This window comes from Chelonia mydas, chromosome 7 (genome assembly GCF_015237465.2).
Source record: "Chelonia mydas isolate rCheMyd1 chromosome 7, rCheMyd1.pri.v2, whole genome shotgun sequence".
Taxonomy (NCBI): domain Eukaryota; kingdom Metazoa; phylum Chordata; order Testudines; family Cheloniidae; genus Chelonia; species Chelonia mydas.
The window spans coordinates 50801539-50822225 of record NC_057853.1 but is presented as its reverse complement, the minus strand read 5'-3'; the positions used below and the strand labels follow the sequence as shown (position 1 = coordinate 50822225).

At 44.0% G+C, this 20687-nt stretch overlaps 1 protein-coding gene across 1 annotated transcript in view; it reads right to left on the bottom strand.

The window, feature by feature from the left end:
- USP4 (ubiquitin specific peptidase 4) overlaps positions 1-20687 on the bottom strand; it is a 94586-nt gene that overhangs the window by 39431 nt on the left and 34468 nt on the right. Inside the window, 2 exon segments of the mRNA XM_037905571.2 lie at positions 17807-17901; positions 19072-19155. Coding sequence (XP_037761499.1) covers positions 17807-17901; positions 19072-19155 — 179 coding nt within the window.

The following is a 20687-nucleotide window of genomic DNA, read 5'->3' as shown; positions in this document are numbered from 1 at the left end:
GGGGTGTGAAATCCTCATTTCTGTGTTGTTCTATCACTGTAGTCTCCACTTCCCTATTATTTGTCTGTATAATCTCTGTCTGGTTCTGTGACTGTTTCTGTCTGCTCTATAATTAATTTTGTTGGGTGTAAACCAATTAAGGTGGTGGGATCTAATTTGTTAATCATATTACAATATGTTAGGATTGGTTAGTTAAATTTCAGTAAAATGAGTGGTTAAGATATAGCTAAGCAGAACTCAAATTTTACTATATAGTCTGCAGTCAATCAGGAAGTAAGGGGGGGGGGAATTGGAATCATGTTTTGCTCGGGGGGGGGGGGGGAAAGGGGAACGGGAATGGGAACAGGGACACAGGTCAGGCTCTGTGGTGTCAGAGCTGGGAAGGGGAACACTGAGGAAGGACACTGGAATCATTGCTTGCTGGAAGTTCACCCCAATAAACATCAAATTGTTTGCACCTTTGGACTTCAGGTATTGTTGCTCTCTGTTCATGCGAGAAGGACCAGGGAAGTAAGAGGGTGAAGGAATAAGCCCTCTAACAAGGCCATGTGGTCATGGAGGAAAAGTTAAGACTTGACTGAGGGTGACCTGTTTTATTAGATCACTTAAGATGTGGAATCTCTCTGTGGGAAGACAGGCTATTGCTGTAGTCGAGTCCAGGGTTGCTCTTATGAAGTCTATGGACATCACGGGGTTCAAAGTAGACTTTCTGTGGAAAGACAGACCAAGTAGGAACGCTGTCACCGAGCAGACTTTCCTACTGGATCTGCCAGTCAGGAACCAGTCACTGAGATATGGAAAGACTGTGAAATTATTTAATCTTATCCAAGCTGCCAATTCTGAAAGGACTTTTGTGAAGACCCTGGGTGTGGTAGTGTGACCCTAGGCACCCCTATATTCACACCCTACACACTACTGCAATTATATTTGTACAAATATGCCTTATCAGGTATCTTTTAGAAACTAAGACCAGATGTTAAAGATGGCAGGAAGAGACCATTTACCCTGTAAAACTGCGGCAGGAAGTATCACAATGGAACACACTGGGGGAATACTTTAATCAAAATGAAGTCAGCCCGGAGGAAACAGGAGACTGAACCTCAGGGAATCAATTGACCCTTGAAACCAAGGCAGACTTTGCAATATAAGAACACATGAAGACTTGTGATTATCCTTCACCTGTGCAGAAAAGGAAAACCAGCACCTTAGACTCTGGATCCTGGCTAAAAGCTAGTCAACTACTGCTGGAAAAAAGAATGGTGAGGAAACTGTCTTGAACAAAGAGTATATCTTTAGTTAGGTCTTAGCCTTTAGAAAGCATATTTTTATCTTTTGTTTGTTTGTAACCCTTTATCTTTACTCCTTATATACCTGGTATCACTTAACCTATGATTTCTTTAATAAATTTGTTTTACTTTTACTATAAAACAATTCACTGCTGTGTTTGAAGAGAAGGGTATGTTTACCCCACTTAAGTTAATAAACTGTAATGTACTGACTCTTTGAAAGAGCAGCAAACTTTATATCTTCCATAAGTATACAGTGATAAAGGCTCTGCAATGGCTGGAGTTCACTGATTCTTACCTGCTAGGCAAGGTTTAGGCAGGGAGAGCCTTGAGGAGTTTGCTGGCGAGGAAGACAGATTGGTGTGGCTGGGAGCTAACACAAAATCTAATCTCCAGCAAAGTTCACTCTTGCTGAGGCAAAGAGGTAACAGAGTAGCTCACAATTCTAGGTATCTAGAAGTATGTTATGCAAAGCTAGCCCAGATGGAAAGAGTCTGAACTGGAAGCAGTCCTTCCAAAGAGGAATCTGAGGAACCTTCTGTGGGATGGGTGAATGTCGATATGAAAGTACGCGTCTTTAATGTCAAGGGCCATGAATCAAGTGCCCCCTTTCAGAGGGGTGATTATTGATGCCAATGTGGAATTTTAATTTTTGGTTGAATACATTGTTGGTGAAGATCAAGAATCGGTGTCCATCCATTGGATTTCTTGAGGACCAAGAAATATGGGGAATAGAACCCCTTCCCTTGATATTGAGGGGGCATTGGTTCTATGACCTTTTTCTGGAGAAGAGAATTTACCTCTTGAAGAAGAATCTCCTTGTGATAAAGTGGTCCCTGAAAAGGGGCCAGGAAGAGGGTTTGTGGCAGGTAGGTGAGATTAAACTCAATAATGTAGCCTTAGTGGATGACATCTAGTCCCACATGTCTGTAGTTACTTTTGCCAAGATGACAGCAAAGAGGGTAAGGCAGCTTCCAAAGGCATGAGGGACAACGAGGTATGCCATCAATGTCGGTACGCAACATACCATCAGAAGAACCGCTTGGACGGTGGGTGAAGTTGTGGTGGTAGAAGACGCCATCTATCTTTAAGCCCTTTGCTTCTTACATGTGAGGTCATATGGGCATTGATGATAGAACACCTGAGGAGATTGTGGTCTGGGCCTGTAGGGTTGCTTGTGATGTTTCCTCTTTAAGGTCAGGGCATAAATGCCCAGGGAGCAGAAGGCTGTTCTAAAGTCTTTTTGAATGTGTCAAGAAACAATCAGTCTTCTCATTAAGCAAGTAAGACTCATGAAAGGGAAGGTCCTTGATGGTATTCTGGACCATTTTAGGGAACCATGCAACCATGACTCATGCCTTTTGACTACAGCTCTAGTGACGGCTCTGCGGGCAGTATCAGTTGTGTTTACTACCACTTGAAGTGATGTCTTGGCCAGCAGCCTGCCTTCATCAATAAGGGTTTGGAACTGGGCCTTGTTTTCCTGGGGAAGTCTGTTTTAAAGTCTGCGAACACGATGGATAAAAATCAATGATTTTTTTAAAAAAATAAATAAATAAATAAAAATCAGTCTTTTTGATAAAACACTTTTTGAGGAAAAACCTATCTAAAGATAGTTTTAATTAAAATACATTATAGCTCAAAGATATCTGATCATGGAATAGGAATTATAAATTCTAATTCTATGGTATGGGACAATATATTCATGTAATGTTTAAGAAAAGTTTTGTAAATGAGTTCCAATAGTTCATGGATTAGGGACCTAATTTTATGGGATTCCAGGGGCTTCTGTATAGATTATTTAGGTTAACCTTTCTATCTACTCAATCGGACTCAGTGTTCAGTCTAGAAGATACCATCAGAGATGCTTAGTTTTGCAGTTCTCAAACTGTGGATTTGCGTCTCCAGAGATAATATGTTTGTTAACAGCAAAAATGTTTTAAAATAAATATCTAGAGGTGAGAAATAACAGACCTCAACCCTGCTGTCCCTCTGCAAATTTGTGTACACAGAGTCAATCCCTTACCTCTCTCTAAAAGTGCAAAGTTTCAAAAAGTTCAATGAATAGAAGATTGTTAGGGGCGGAATAGATATGGACAAGGAAAAGAAGTCTGGAGATAAATGTGAGAAGGGAGGGACAGGCAGTAGCAACAAAAGTGAAACTGTTTGAGCAGCATATTCCAAAAGTCTTGGAGGTCTTTCTGAGTGTAGCCTTCATTGATTTGAGAACTATCATACCATTCTCTCACTAGAAGGAAAAACCTATAATGGCAGCAGGCCATAAAAGAGACCCAGTTTGGGAATCATAGAATATCAGGGTTGGAAGGGACCTCAGGAGGTCATCTAGTCAAACCCCTGCTCAAAGTAGGACCAATCCCCAACTAAATCTTTTAATGAATATTTTAATGAAGTTCCTCTACCTGTGGGTAAGACAGGCATGCATGCAAAATGCAAACAGTGCAACGAAGAAATGCAAGGGCTGCTTGCCTGAATGAAAAAACATCATGAGAAGTGTTCTTTCTCAGGAGGAAGCTGCGTTGAAGATGATGAAAGGAACATCTCTAAACATGCAGATTCTCCAGGTTGGTAAACTTTTTTATTTCATACTTCTTTCTTAAGGACTGCCTGTCTTCCTTCTGGACTACTCTTGAATTCTCATGTTTGAACAAAAAATATAGTAGTTACTAAATGAGCAGTATGGTAATAATAATTAAATAACTTCATTGACTTATTTTGTTTAGGAGAATCCATCCTCAGCATAGAGGATTCTGAAGACTATCAGCCTGCAAGATCACCATCATTTTCTATAGTTTCATGGTTATCTGCCAATGATAGTGTTTCAGTTACATTATGTATGTCACAGACCTGTAGCAAAAAGGAAAAAAAAAAATCTCCATCATCCAGAAACAACCATAGATAAGTTTGTGATCAGAACCAGCAGATTACAAAAAGAGGTAATTGATGAAAAAATTGCCTGGTTTCTTTATGCAATGAACTCTCCTTTCTGTCTGATTGAGAACCCACACTTCAATAACATGGTTCCATCATTAAGACCAGGACACAGCCCACCCAACAGAGCAGATGTCACAGGCAAATTGCTGGATACAGTATATGAAAGAGAAATTGAGCAGTGTGCAAAAGGTCTAGAGAGTAAAACTGTTAACCTGAGTCTCGATGGGTGGAGCAATGTCCACAACGATCCTGTTGTATGTGCTTGTGTGATAACAGATGAAGGGAATGGTCTTCCTTACAGAAACAACTGATACACCAGGAAATGCACACACAGCAGAATACTTACAAGTAGTAGCAGTAAAAGCTATAACAAACTGAAAAAAAATTCAAATGTCTAGTATGCAGCTTGGTCACAGACTATGCTGCAAATGTATCCAAAATGAGAAGAAATTATTTAGAAGAGAGTATCGAGCTAATAACATACAGTTGCAGTGCTCATTTGCTGCACCTCCTAGCCAAAGACTTCAGTGTTCCAGAAATAAAGGCTAATGTTGTTGAAATTGCAAAATACTTCCATAACAACCACTTTGCAGGAACTACTCTGAAAAAAGTGGGAGGAACCAAGCTAACTCTCCCACAAGATGTGCGATGGAATTCAGTAGTGGACTGTTTTGAGCACTATATCAAGAAATGGCCTAATCTGATGACAGTTTGTGAACAAAATCGTGAAAAAAATAGATGGCACTGTCACAGCCAAAGTTCTCAGTATTGGGCTTAAGAGAAATGTTGAACACATGCTGAGTACCCTGAAGCCTATTCCTGTAGCCTTGAACAAAATGCAGGGAAATAGCTGTTTTATTGCTGACGCTGTTGAAATTTGGAAGGAACTGAGTGAGATCTTAAAGAGAGAAATATGCAATGACAGAGTTAAATTACAAGCATTAAAAAAAACAAATAGGACAAGCACCACCTCCAGCTCATTTTCTTGCAAATATTCTCAATATTCGCTACCAGGGTCAAACCTTAACTGCTGAAGAAGAGGAGCTGGCTATGACATGGACATCCAGCAATCAACCCTCCATAATGCCAACTATAATAAACTTCAAAGCTAAGGGTGAACCGTTCAAGAAATATATGTTTGATGATGAAGTTTTAAAGAAAGTCACACCAGTGAACTGGTGGAAGTCACTTAAGCACTTGGATTCAGAGACTGTTGAAGTGGTAATCTCACTTTTAACAGCAGTAGCTTCTTCTGCCGGTGTAGAAAGAATATTTTCTTCCTTTGGACTAATTCATTCCAAATTGAGAAATCGTTTGGGACCTGAAAAAGCAGGAAAGCTTGTTTTTCTTTTCCAGATTATGAATAAACAGGAAAATGAAGGTGAAGACGACTGAGTTAGGTGCAGAAGCCAATATTTTAAGTTTCTCATGTTGACTTACCTGACATAGTCTATTTAATTTTTGGTGGGTTTTTTTTTTTAATTTCATCTACTTTAGTTTAAAACAATTTTAATAAAAACAAACCTGATTTTAAAAAACTTGAATGTTTAACTAAATTTAAAAATTCATATGCTTGTTTTGTTAAAATATAATATGTTTGCTGTTGAAGAAAAAAATCCAGAATACATAATGTTGTTTTAGTTAAATAAAACAATTTACATGTCTGTCTGGTGATGTTCTCCTCCTAATACAGCATGGCAAGAAAATCCTCCAAATATTAATGATAAACCTGTTGAATTGGAGATAGTTCACCTCCCAATGACTTCATAAATATCTGCTTCAATTACCTTTGGTAAATGAAATAACCAATCATTCATTTTCTGATATAGCTGTAAAACTAATCTGAAAAGTTTTCAAAATAAAATCACTTTAAAAATGTATAGTGTGTACCTTCTAAAAATGAAACCTATATCTATCTGAATTGTGAAGAATATGTATTACGGTTATAACAACCAACAAGAATGCACTTTTATGTAGAAATCCATGATTAAATTGAGTCTTCCTGACTAGTAATTTAAATCATGATTTAAATCAAATCCACCATCTGCAAATTTGACATAATTCAGGAAATCATATTTTACTAACTCCTCCTGGTACTTAACTCTGAACTGGAGATTAGCCAATAAGAATGATTTCCTACCCAAGAGGTCGAGGTGTTTAGCGCCCTTGTCAGTTTGGGGAGTCTTGGAGTACTACACCCTAGACCTTTCTCTAGCCACTTGCACTGCTAAGGAGTGTGGCTGATGAGTGGGGAAAAAAAAAAAAAAACCTCTGCCCCTTTAGCTGGCATGAAATATCATTTCTCAGCTCTCCTTGGGGTAGGGGCACAAGAGGCAGGGGTATGCCACACTGATCTAGCAGGGCGCAAAATGGTTTGGCTAACTGGAAGGGCCACTCTCAAGGGGCCAGAGGATGTCCAATAGGTCCTGTTGCATATCCTGGACCTCTCTAACAGATATCTGCAGCTCAGTTGCCACTCTCTGCAACAACTCCTGATAACGGCTTGTGGTCATCAAGTAGAAAAGGAGATGATGAAGCAACTGCCTCATCTGACGAGGATGATGACATACCTGTTGGAACTGGTTCAATCGGCTCGACCTCATCCACCATGCATTCTGACAAAGCCAGCTGGTATTAGCTGGGAGAGGAGATCAGTGAGATTCCTGCACAGATCCAGGGTGCTTACTGTAAAGATCCCAAAGGCCCCAGGGCAACCAGTAAGGATCAACCAGAGAAGGAGTGGGCCAAGGCATCAGGTACCAGCAGTCCCCTGGGTAGCCATATTCAGAAGGAGATGGATGGTTCCAATACCTTCTTTGGTCTCCAACCAGGCTGGTTTCCCCTGCGGGTGGGAAGCCTCCTCTGGAGTGTCAGATTCACTTGATGAAATGATCGGCTCCTCTTATGCTGGTGGTACTGACAGTACTGATGGGAGGATGGTTGCGGACATAGTCATTGAGGATACTCTTCACCTCAGGGTGGTTTTCCTAGACATAGGGATGTCTTTATGAAGAGGCCAGCCTGATAGAAGGGGAGACTGTGGGTATGACAGAGCAAATATATCCTCCAGTGAGGTAAAGGCTTCAGTCTTCCTTTTGGTTTGGGGAGCCCCTGAGGAGGGTACTGGCAGATGCTAGTCATTCAAGGGTCTAGTGTTCAGGGGATCCCACAACGGAGCTGTCGGATGGTGTCCCAGCATTGATCTCCCAGATGGAACCACTAGGTACTGCTCATTAGATTTGTGGAATGGAGCTGGAGCCAGTACCATCACATCCTTCTTCCTTTGGCCAATCCTTCTTGGACAGAAGGTTTATGTAGACCTAATTCTTAAGGACCCACACACAAGGACTCACCTGACTTTGACTGAGATGGGGAGGGGTTGTTTCTCGTAGAGGCAGATCTGGACAGAGATCTATCCTTATGCCTATATTCTTGTAGTGCAAAAGCACTGTTAAGGAATTGGACTTAAATTTTTCTTGTCATGATTATAATGGGACATTGAAATGCTATTGTAAATTAAGGTTTTAACTACTTCTCCTGTTAACCACAAGACTGGTTACACTATGTATTCCTGGAGAGGATACATACAAAGGGGTTACTACTCACCTTGTGCAGTAACTGCAGTTCTTCGAGTTGTGTCCCTATGGGTGCACCACTTCTGGTGTGCATGTGTGTCAGGGTTCCCTCCCCACTCTGAACTTTAGGGTACAGACGTGGGGACCCGCATGAAAGACCCCCTGAGCTTATTTCTACCAGCTTAGGTTAAAAGGATTGCACTCTCAGCAAATTTGCGGATGATACTAAACTGGGAGGAGTGGTAGATACGCTGGAGGGGAGGGATAGGATACAGAAGGACCTAGACAAATTGGAGGATTGGGCCAAAAGAAATCTGATGAAGTTCAATAAGGATAAGTGCAGGGTCCTGCACTTAGGATGGAAGAATCCAATGCACAGCTACAGACTAGGGACCGAATGGCTAGGCAGCAGTTCTGCGGAAAAGGACCTAGGGGTGACAGTGGACGAGAAGCTGGATATGAGTCAGCAGTGTGCCCTTGTTGCCAAGAAGGCCAATGGCATTTTGGGATGTATAAGTAGGGGCATAGCGAGCAGATCGAGGGACGTGATCGTTCCCCTCTATTCGACACTGGTGAGGCCTCATCTGGAGTACTGTGTCCAGTTTTGGGCCCCACACTACAAGAAGGATGTGGATAAATTGGAGAGAGTCCAGCGAAGGGCAACAAAAATGATTAGGGGTCTAGAGCACATGACTTATGAGGAGAGGCTGAGGGAGCTGGGATTGTTTAGTCTGCAGAAGAGAAGAATGAGGGGGGATTTGATAGCTGCTTTCAACTACCTGAAAGGGGGTTCCAAAGAGGATGGCTCTAGACTGTTCTCAATGGTAGCAGATGACAGAACGAGGAGTAATGGTCTCAAGTTGCAATGGGGGAGGTTTAGATTGGATATTAGGAAAAACTTTTTCACTAAGAGGGTGGTGAAACACTGGAATGCGTTACCTAGGGAGGTGGTAGAATCTCCTTCCTTAGAGGTTTTTAAGGTCAGGCTTGACAAAGCCCTGGCTGGGATGATTTAACTGGGAATTGGTCCTGCTTCGAGCAGGGGGTTGGACTAGATGACCTTCTGGGGTCCCTTCCAACCCTGATATTCTATGATTCTAAAGCTCCCCAGGCACAAATTCTCCCTTGTACCTTGGGTTTAAGTAACGCTGCCACCACCAAGTGATTTAACAAACAACCAGGGAAGAGGACCACTTGGAGTTCCTCTTCCCCCAGCAATCCCCCCAAGCCCTTACACCCCCTTTCCTGGGGAGGCTTGAGAATAATATCCCAACCAATTGGTTACAAAATGATCAAAGACCCAAACCCCTGGGTCTTGGAACAATGGAAAAAATCAGTCAGGTTCTTAAAAGAAGGATTTTATTTAAAGAAAAGGTAAAAGAATCACCTCTGTAAAATCAGGATGGTAAATACTTTACAGGATAATCAGATTCAAAACAGAGGATTCCCCTCTGGGCAAAACTTTAGAGTTACAAAAAAACCTGGATAAACCTCCCTCTAGCAAAGGGAAAATTCACAAGTTGAAAACAAAAGGTAATCTAACGCACCTTGCCTTATTTACTTACACTTTTTGTAATATCAGAGACTTGTACAGGATGGTTTATAGGAGAAGGAGTTTTTTCTGACCTGATGCTTCTCTGTTTTCCCCAGAGAACACACCAACAAAGCCTTTCTCCCCCCACCAAGTTTTGAAAGTATCTTCTTTCCCCATTGGTCCCTTTGGTCAGGTTATTTGAGCTTCTTAACCCCCTACAGGTAAGGAGGAATTCTAGGCTACCATCAGCTGTATGGTTATGACATGCCCCCCAAATCACAGACGGTGCTGGACAGCCTGTACCACACTGGATTTCTTCCTGGAGCGCTAGGAGAAAACAGAGTTAATAAGACACATGCACCTCTAGAGATACTACTGATTATATAAAAACTAACAATATGTTCCACATTTCAAGAACGATTTTAATCAGTTGATGCTGGGAAACTTTCATGGGAGAGTGCATCAGCCACTTTGTTAGAAGCTCCTGAAATGTGTTGTACTTCAAAATCTTGGAGAGCTAAACTCCACCAAAGAAGTTTTTTGTTATTGTCCTTGACGGTATGAAGCCACTTCAGCACAGCATGGTCTGTTTGCAGGTGGAAACGCCGTCCCCAGACGTATGGGTGTAGCTTTTCCAGAGCATACACAATGGCGTAACATTCCTTTTTGCTGATTGAGCCGGGACTTTCCCTCTCAGACAGTTTCTTGCTGAGAAACACGACAGGATGGAATTCTTGATCTGGTCCTTCCTGCATTAAAACTGCTCCCACACCACGCTCGGACGCATCTGTGGTTACTAGGAACGGTTTGTCAAAGTCTGGGGCCCTTAGCACAGGGTCAGAAATGAGTGTCCCTTTAAGCTGATTAAAGACCTTCTGACACTCTTCAGTCCACCAAACTGCATTTGGCTGTTTCTTTTTGGTTACGTCTGTCAGTGGGGCGGCGATTTGGCAGTAGTGCGGTACAAATCACCTGTAATATCTGGCCAAGCCTAAGAAGGATTGGACCTGTTTCTTTGACTTCGGGACAGGCCACTTCTGGATAGCATCCACTTTGGCCTGTAGTAGGTTGATAGTTCCTTGACCCACCTGGTGTCCAAGGTAAGTCACTCTGTTTAGGCCTATTTGACACTTCTTAGCCTTAACAGTTAGTCCTGCCTCCCTTATGCGCTCCAAGACTTTTTTTTTTAGATGTTCCAGGTGTTCTGCCCATGAATCAGAAAAAATGGCCACATTGTCAAGGTAGGCGATGGCATATTCTCCCAATCCCGCTAGTAGACCATCTACAAGTTTTTGGAAGGTGGTGGGTGCATTTCGCAGCCCGAAAAGGAGCACATTAAATTCATACAGCCCTACATGGATGATGAGGGCTGACTTTTCCTTGGCGGATTCATCCAGTGGTACTTGCCAGTACCCCTTGGTTAGGTCTAAGGTAGAGATGAACTGGGCATGTCCCAGTTTCTCCAATAGTTCATCTGTGCGTGGCATTGGATAGTTGTCTGGGTGAGTTACAGAATTTGGCTTATGGTAGTCCACGCAAAAATGTATTTCCCCATCGGGTTTGGGAACTAGAACCCTGCCAACAACTGCAACAGCTGTAGTGGATCCATTCCCAGAGGCCCAGCCAAAGCCAGTCCCAGAACCAGAACTGGCAAAGCAACCAGCACCAGAACCATTGCCAGCACTGAGTCCAGCACTTGCAAATCCGTCTACAACTTCAACACCAAAGGGCACCACCGAGCCTGCACTGGCAGCAGCAGCAGATAACCCTACACAAGAGACTCAGTCAGAGCCTGAAATACCACATAGTGCACCCTCGGAGAGCGGTTCACTGTCAACGGAACCCGTTCCATCACCTGCATCGCTTCCAAAGGGACCAAGCCCAGGTCCACAATCCAGTGAGGAACTGATGCCTCCAGCATCAAGGGAACAGTTTCAGGCCGAACAGGAAGCAGATGAAAGCCTCCAGGGAGCTTGGACCGTGGCATGGAGCAACCGACCACCTCTCAGCTCTTCTAATTGATCCCGGTTTGTTGTAGAAAGAGGACTTTTATACAAGGAAACTCTTTCTAGTGGGCGCCAGGAAGACTGGCATCCTCAGAGACAGTTGGTAGTTCCAACTAAGTACCGGGTAAAACTATTAAGCTTAGCCCATGATCATCCTAGTGGCCATGCTGGGGTGAACAAAACCAAAGACCGTTTGGGGAAGTCCTTCCACTGGGAGGGAATGGGCAAGGATGTTTCTACCTATGTCCGGTCTTGTGAGGTATTCCGAAGAGTGGGAAAACCTCAAGACCAGGTCAAAGCCTGTTGAGACTTATGCAGTTTTGGACAAAAACATTGGTAGACAAATGGACTGGTTAAGATGAAATTCCAATTGTACCGTAGGTAAGAATTCAGGGGGTGGGCATAGAGACCTTGTCCTTGAAGAACACTGTAAAGGGGGACCTGCCATCAAGGCCCCAATTTCTCCAACCCTATGGGCCAACGTGATAACTACTAAAAACGCCATATTCATAGATGAGTTATGCGCGTTGCCACTGGTTCAAATAGATGTCTTGAGAGATATTTAAGTACCACGCTGAGGTCCCAAGTTGGAGTGGGGTCCTAATCTGGGGAGTAGAGATTCCCAAAACCCTTAATAAACCTTAATGACATAGGATGAGTAAATATGTATACCCTTTGTACTGGAGGATCAAATGCTGATACTGCAGCCAACTGAACCTTAGTCAAGATGACAACCCTGATTTCTTTAGATCCAACAGGTAATCCAGGATGACATAGCAATACGGATTCAGGCACAAGTCGATGACAATGACACCAATGCATCAAGTCTCTGCAGGTAAGTTATTTCGGTTGACTCCTTTTTACTGTTCAGTAACACCTGCTGCACTTCTGAAGAGCAGGAAGATTCTAACCCTGTGAACCAGTGAGAAACCATGCTCTGAGGCAGAGAACTCCTACGATGGGGTGAAACACATGATCTGTACCCTGTGAGAGGAGATGGGAAAAGGTCAGAAGTTTGAATGGCAATTGGATGCATAGGTGGAGTAAGTAAGAGTGCCAAGCATATCCTCGGCCAGCTCGGTACTGTAAGGATATTCATAGCTTTGTCTTGTCTGATCTTGTTCATCACCCTTAGTATTAGCTGTGTTGGAGGAAATTCATTGAGCAGACCCTTCATCCAAGGGTGGTGGCTAGACGTCCTCTTGAGCACGATAGAGGACACTTCTTGTTCTTGGACATGGAAAAGAAATCCACCTGTGCAAATCCCCACCTTTGAAACACACTGGAAACTCTGGAAGTCCAACTCCCATTCGTAGTCTTAGGAGATGCGCCTACTGAGAACGTCCGCTGTGGTGTTCTGAATGCCTGGGAGACAGACAGCTGAAAAATTGGATCTGATGGGTTATACACCAGTTCCACAGCTTCATAGTTCTGGCACACAGGGAAGGGGATCTTGGTCCTCCCTGTTTGTTGATATAGAACATGCAGGTCACATTGTCTGTCATGATCCTGATTGATTTGCCCCAATGAGGGGTAGGAAATGAAAGCAAGTGTTCCTGACTGCCCTGAGTTCTAGCAGGCTGACATGGAGACTGGTTTCCTGAGGTGGCCATCTGCCCTGAGTTGTGAGGGCACTGAGGTGACCCTATCCCAACAGTGATGCATCTGTTGTCATGGTTCTTGTTGGAGCTAGGTGAATGAAAGAGATGCTTGCACAAACGCTGGGCTGATTCTTTTCCACTAGTCTAGGGAGTTCCTCACCTGTAGGGGAACTTTGACCTGCCTCTCCAAAGAGTCTCTGGCCTGTGAATAAGTCATTCTGAGCCAGCCATAAAAGCAGCAGAGGCATAGCTTTGCCCAGTTGGTCACGAAGGTGCAAACTGCCATGTGTCCCAGGAGCTGTAGACAGTTTCTTGAACTGTCCTGACCAGACCTGAAAAAGTTATGAACCTGGCTACCAATGAATCCAAGTATGCTCCTATCAACTGTATTTTCTGTACATGGGCTAATTGTGGATTTTCTTGCATTTAGATGCAGACCCAATTCCTGAAAAAAAGAGAAAGCAGAAGACAGCACTGCTTCACAAGATCAGCCTTTGAGCAGTGATTTGTCAGGGTACAGGAAGACTAAAATCGCTGCTCATCAGATGTAAGCAGCCACTACTACCAGGACCTTTGAGAACAGCCGTGGAGCCACAGAGAGGCCAAAAGGAAGTACTCAGTACTGAAAATTATCCTGGCCTATAGTAAAATGTAGGTGTTTCCTGTGTGATGGGTGTCTTGCTATATGGAAATAGCTGTCTTGTAGGTCATAAGTTGAAAACCAATCACCTGCCTCTACTGAAGGGATTATAGCTTCCAGAGTCACCATCCTGCGTATAACAACTGCTGCAAAGATGGACCTGGTAGTGGTGTCTGTGGCATCCAAGGACACTTGAAAAGAAGTGAGAAGATGGACTGAAATTGTTCCCTATGTTTCCCTGTGGAAGAAATTTCACTACATTTATTATACCTTGTAAAATTATATTTAGTAATGATCGCCTGATAATTTGTGATCTGAAATTGCAGGATCATGGATGAATAAGACTTCCATCCAAAAAGGTCTAGCCTCTTTTGGTCCTTACAGGGTAGATCTGGAGTAGTGTTGCTTATGCTGCTCATTTACTGCACGCACTACTAGGGAGTGAAGTGGAGGGCTGGAGAACAAAAATTCTGAGGGGGAACATGATATTTCTTATTTGTCCCTTTACAATGGTAGTGGGTGTTTGCCACACAGTCTTAGCTGAGTCCAGGTGCGCCTCATTAATGGTGGGAGTTGGACTGTACAATGTCTAGCTGTTTGTGGTCTGGCAAATGGCTGGCAATGTACTGTCCAGAGATCCCACCACCCTTGTTGTCATGCACAAGGATCTTCTCTGTGAATGTCAAAAAAACAGGTTCCTACACAGATACATACGAGAACCCTGTACAGACAGAGACTGAATGGAGGTCTCCTTTATTCTCCTCAATATCCCCCCAATGATGGGGAAGAGGCACCAGCAGGGTGGAGAGTCCTATGGTACCAGAGGATGATGGTAATCTGCAGATCGAGGTCTCAGTACCAAGAGACACTTGGTACCCATGAGCAGTGGGGACTCTGGTTCATCTATCTCAGACAAGCCCTTAGAGTACATTAATTCTTGCGGTACTGAGCAGTGGATCAGTACCAACATGGCCGAAGTAGATGGTACCACTGATTGGGAGCGTAACATCCCAGGGGCCACTGGTGCCTGGAGCTGTGGTTTGCCCAGCATCAGGGGTGCCTTGTAGGCAGGTACCAGTGGCGGGCTGTGACTGACTATTCCACTCTGGAGAGCTTATCCTTGCCCTCCTTGTCTCTCATAGATAGTACCAGGGTCCTCGCTGAGCTGTGTTTCTCTTTAGAGCTCCGGGACTTGCCGGCCCCACCAGTACCAGAGGAGGAGTTTTTCATCTCGATGGTACCAAGCCAAGAGGTCGAGGCTTCCGAGACCGTGGATTTAGCAAGGGACAAGATCTAGTTCTGTATGATGACAGTCCAAGCCCCTATTCTTTAATGGTTTCTCAGAGGCTTCCATAGCCTTCCCCTTTTTAGGGGAAACCTGCAACCGCCATTGAAGGGGTGCTGGATTTGTCCAGAGACAGGGTTACAGTGGAGGTCTCCTGACCTGACTCAGATGTGGGTTGAAGGGAACATGCCCTCATCAGCAGCCTCAGTTTAATTTCCCTGTTCTTCCTTGCCCCAGATTTGAAGGCCAGGCAGTAGTTGCACTTCTGGGAGACCTCGGGACTCCCCGAAGCAACAACACACTTGGAGTGGCCACCACTTACTGACATAGCCTCTCAAGAATAAAGGCAACATTTGAAACCCTGGAAGCCAGACATGGCCTGCCAGGAGAATAAGGCTCCCGGAGGAACAGGAAGGAGACAAAACAAGTAAATCCTCTCATTACTTATAGCTAACTAACTATAAACTATCTAGTTGTTATGTTTTAGTTGTTAGTAAATACACTACCTAATCCTAAACCAAAAACTATAGGTAAACTGCATAAGAGAATAGCTGAGGCACACTCAAGGCAGACACGCTAAGGCTCCATCTCAGGCCAAAGCAGTTGAGAAGTAACTGAAGGCAGTCCACCCACGCATCCCTGTATAGTCTTGGTGTGTGGTACCAGGATACAGAGGATGCATGTGCAGGCTAAACAAACACTGCTAACAGAAAATCTCCAGTCAAAGGCTCAAGAGGCACATGTACACCTGCAGTGGAGCACCCAAAGGGACACTACTCGAAGCAACAGCTAAAGTTGATAACAGAAATTGTGAGATTTGGAGAGCATTTAAGAGTCCTAATATTCTTTAACGACTTGTCCCAAGACCACTCTTAGAATTGCTTCTTTTAAGTAACTGATTTAAATACTCTCCCCCCCACCCATCGGACTTAGTTAAGATTAGAGAGAGACAAGGTGAGTGAGGTAATATCTTTTATTGAACCAGCTTCAGTTGGTGAGAGAGTCAAGCTTTCGAGATACACAAAGCTCTTCCTCAGGTCTGGGAAAGGTACTCAGATGTCACGGCTAAATACAAGGTCAAACAGATAGCACTAGTTATTGAAGTTAGTTCAATAAAAGCTCTTACCTCACTCACAGTCTGTCTAATATCCTGTGACTGACATAGCTACAACAGCACCGCATACAACAATTAAGATTACTCACTTTTTCCATTTGTAAATTATTTAGCTTATCCATAATAAACCAGGCTTACCTACCCTTAGACAAAAGTCCTTTGCCATGTATAAACTTTTTCAGTTATTTATGATACACAGAGAAGACTGAGTATTGATTTCGGGACTAATAAACCTTCGCTGTAGTTTACTTAGATAAAAGTGTCCCATCCAAGTGCAGACCCCTTCTCTAAAGTGTAATCTCTATTAAAAGCTGTCCACAGAGAAGCAACTGTAACTGAAGTAACGATTGCATGTTGTTTGTGTTTTGTTTTTATTTTCCTTTCTTTAATAAGGACATAATCATAGTTAATGACTGCGATTGTTTTGCTCGTCTTCATTCCTGGTGTCCCTTAAGATTGTGGTTTTCAACCTTTTTTCATTTGCAGCCCCCTCTGGAAATTTCAAATGGAGGTGCAGACCCCCTTGGAAATCTATTGTCTGTATATACAGGAGTTGAATTCTGTTCAGTGAGTTTTCAGTCTAAGTCTTTCGCGGACCTCAAACATAGTCCACGAACCCCTGGTTGAGAACCACTGTCCAGAGGCATAAAAAGGACCATGTGTGACTAAACCAGTGGGAGTGATATCCCTGAGTTGGTATTAAGAGACATAATTATTCAGATTTGGCCTACTATTTTCTGTTTTTCTAGACTATACATTTTAGTAATTTGGGTGATTATATAACTTGGCACTCAACAACTTACAAGACACCCCTTTCTGCCCCACAACACATCAATCACAGGGAACAGACTACACAGAATCCAAATGCTCTTCCAAATTATTGTAACTTGTCCCACAATCACCAAGTTCACAATTACAGCTGCAGGAAATAACATACTGAGAGCTTTTTAGTACTCTGGTACTACTACTCAATGACAATGCCACAACAACTAGAGAGTGACAGGACAGCACAAGACTGCAATGTCATGCAGCAATCATCCTTGAATGATATATCAGCTGCTTCACAGGAAACGAACACCTGACTTTACACCAGCAAAGGCAACAAAACAGCTTTCTAAAACAAAGCCTCAGACTAAAACACGTTTTTTTAGATAGAGAGGAAGAATGGTCTTGCGGTTAAGGAACTGCCTTAAGGACTCCAGGTTCAATTCCCAAGTCTGTCTCTCACTTCCTATGTGACCTTGGGTAAGTCGTTTTCTCTCTCTGCCTCAATTCTTCATCTGCAAAATGGGGGTAATACTACTTCCTTTCTCCCACCCTTTGTCTATTTAGACTGTAACCTCCTCGGGGCAGGGACTGTCTCTTACTTCGTATATGTACAGCACCCAGCACAAGGGAGCCACAAACTCTGTTGAAGCCTCAAAGGCACTACAGCAAGATAAATAACAGAAGATCAAAATAAGTTGGCAGCCTCCCTATAAGTTTTAGAACATAAGCACAAAGTGACTAGAAAATAATCACTCAGACTTAACAGCTCCTCAGAGTAGAGACGTTGACTTTCCTTATGTTAGGAAAGCACTTAACACACTGTGAAATAAAGCATATCCACTGAGGGGACATGCATGAGAACAGTGCCCCCAGCTAGCTCCTCGTTAAAGGCATAGGGCCAAAGAGCAGGCACTACATGAAGGACAACCTACAGGCAGGCTGGGGGTTGGAAAAAACATTTCAGCTTTTATATACAGAAGCCCCAAATCTCATTTCCTAGCACATTCTTCTCAACACTGCTCTTTCCGAAGAGATGGTTACTCACACAAAGATGTTGTCTTTTGGCATGATATGACTTAACCCTTCATCCATTTGGAAAATTTTGTGGAATCGGTGATTATAAACATCTGTTACCACCATCTAAAAGAGTGAAGTTAGAGACGGTTAGACAAACTAAAATAATTCACAATTCATTTTTCTTTCTCAGACATTTTTAATGTTCACATCACCAAAGTGTTTATGGAGGCTCTATAGTGACACCTTATGGCTGATTCGACATACTATTAACTGAACCTAATCAGACCAATGAGGTAGAACAACAACAATTGGGCCTGATTTTTCTGAGACACTGAGGACCTGCAGCTCCCCAGTGGCTTCAGGTCAAGCCCAGTGGCCACTGTCCTGTGAAGAGGATATCATACATCCCAGTGCATCAAGGCCCAACAGGCTGGGATGTCAGCCAGAGATAACTGAACACTTAACTACAAAAGGAACTGAACTGATCCTCTGAACTGGCATGAGGTAACAAGTTATGGGAATCCAGACAACTTCCCACAAACCACAGGTTTCAAGCCTGACATTTTAATGGGCAATAAAATCATTCACTTCTTAAGAAAGTGAAAGCACATCCCATTTCCTGTTGCTACTAAGGAAGTTTCTAGGGAGTAGATACCCACAAAGTAATAATATGAGGGGCAAAAAGGATAAACTAAGGGTATGTCTTCACTACCTGCTGGATCAGCAGGCAGTGATTGACCCAGCGGGGATCAATTTATCGCGTCTAGTCTAGACGTGATAAATCGATCCCTGAGCGCTCTCCTGTCGATTCCTATACTCCAGCACCATGAGAGGCGCAAGCAGAGTCGATGAGGGAGCGGCAGCAGTCGACTCACCACGGTGGAGACACCACAGTAAGTTGATCTAAGTACATCGACTTCAGCTACGTTATTCACGTAGCTGTTGCGTAACTTAGATTGATCTCCCCGCCCCCAGTGTAGACCAGGGCTAAGAGGAGTTGCAATGGTAGTGGCAGTCATTTTTCTGTCTCTTCCCTCACCCCCCTTTTTAAAACCATTATTACTGTCATTACTATAATGGAGGTGTCAAAGTGAACAGGGTGTGCCTGTGTCCTGGCTTTCTTTTTAGAATTCAGGCAAGCAAGGAGTTATGTATCAGTCCAATTAGTTAATGCTTAGTTACTATTTTGCTCCTCTTTGCTTATTGTCCATTTCAAACTTTTTCCAATAATAAAATGCTTTAAAACGAAAGAACACATTTATTAGCAAAATTATTGTGTGTGCTTGGTCTTACATTTTCTGCAGGGATCTTGGAGAGCTTGGAAAGAGCTTCACACAGGTCTGATACAGCCCCCATCATTGGCACAACTACCCGATACTGGAAACAAAGAGAACGTTAAACTTACACGAGGCAAAATAAATCCAAGCATGGAGCAGAAAGTTGGCAAATGGGAGTTGAGCAATTCATTAGTCCTGACATCTTAAAAGCAGAGAATCCTATGGCAAGTATGGTTTCCAGTCACACTTGGCTGTCTTCAGTGTCTCAGGCTCAGATTTAAAGATTTGAAGCCCAGACAGCCACAGCACAGATCACAGAATTTCACCCAGCAATTCCTCTGTCTAGCCCAACAACTTGGGGTGGCACTAGATCTTTTAGAAAGACATCCAATCTTGATTTCAAGTGATGGAACAATCCACCACACTGCCCCCAAAAGCTGTTCCAATGGTTAAATACCCTTACTGTTGAAAAATCCATGCCTTATTTGCTCTCTCAATTGCTTCCATTTCCAGCCACTGGATATTGCAATTAACACTGCAAAAGGAACCATCCTAGAGAAAGTTTCCCAGAAGGTTTTGACTTTATGGATCAAAAGCAGGGGTGGGCAAATTTTTTGGCTCAATGGCCACATCTGGGCATAGAAATTGTATGGCAGGCCATGAATTCTCACAAAATTGGGGTTAGGGTGCAGGAGGGGTGAGGGCTTTGGTTCAGGGTGGGGCCAGAAATGAGGAGTTCAGGGTGTGGGAGGGGGCTCTGGGCTGGGGGAGTGGGATGTGCGGGTGGGGGTGAGGGCACAGGCTGGGGATGCAGGCTCTGGGGTGGGGCTGGGGAGTTTGGGGTATAGGAAGGTGCTCTGGACTGGGGCAGGGGTGCAGGAAGGGATGCAGGCTCTGGCGTGGGGCTGGGGATGAGGTGTTTGGGGTGCAGGAGGGTGCTCTGGGCTTGAATCGAGGGGTTCGGAGGGCAGGAGGGGGATCAGGGCTGGGGAGCAGGGGAAGGCTCAGGGGTACAGGCTCCGGGCAGCGCTTACCTCAAGCGGCTCCTGGAAGCAGCTGCATCTTCCTTCTCTGGCTCCTATGTGGAGGCGCGGCCAGGTGTCTCTGCATGCTGCCCTATCTGCAGGCACTGCCCCTGAAGCTCCCATTGGAGCGCCAGAGGGGGCCATTGGAGCGCATAGGAGGCAGAGGAAGGCCATGCCATGACTTCCGGGAGCTGTGCCCGACCCTGTTCCCTGGCTGGAGTGCCAGAGCGGGGCCATGCGGCGGCTTCCACAAGCTGTGTGGAGCGGCCCCCGACCCTGCTCCCCAGCTGGAGCAGGGTAAGCCCCACTCCACAGCAGGACCTCGAGGACCAGCTTAAAACGGCTGGTCGGCTGGATCCAGCCTGCAGTTTGCCCACCCCTGATCTAAAGCAAGCACGGGGAAAGGAGGAAGCCATGATCAGTTTGGCTGGATTTCTACTATACCTCATGTAAATTGGAGTTAACCAATGTGTCTTCCTGCAAATCATTACTCAGAACTATCTACCTCCCATAAGGATATCATGTAGGGACTGGCTAAAACCAGCGATTTCCTGTGGCCACTGGGAATACTTTGCAGACACTAGAAGAAGAGACAAGTTGAGACTAA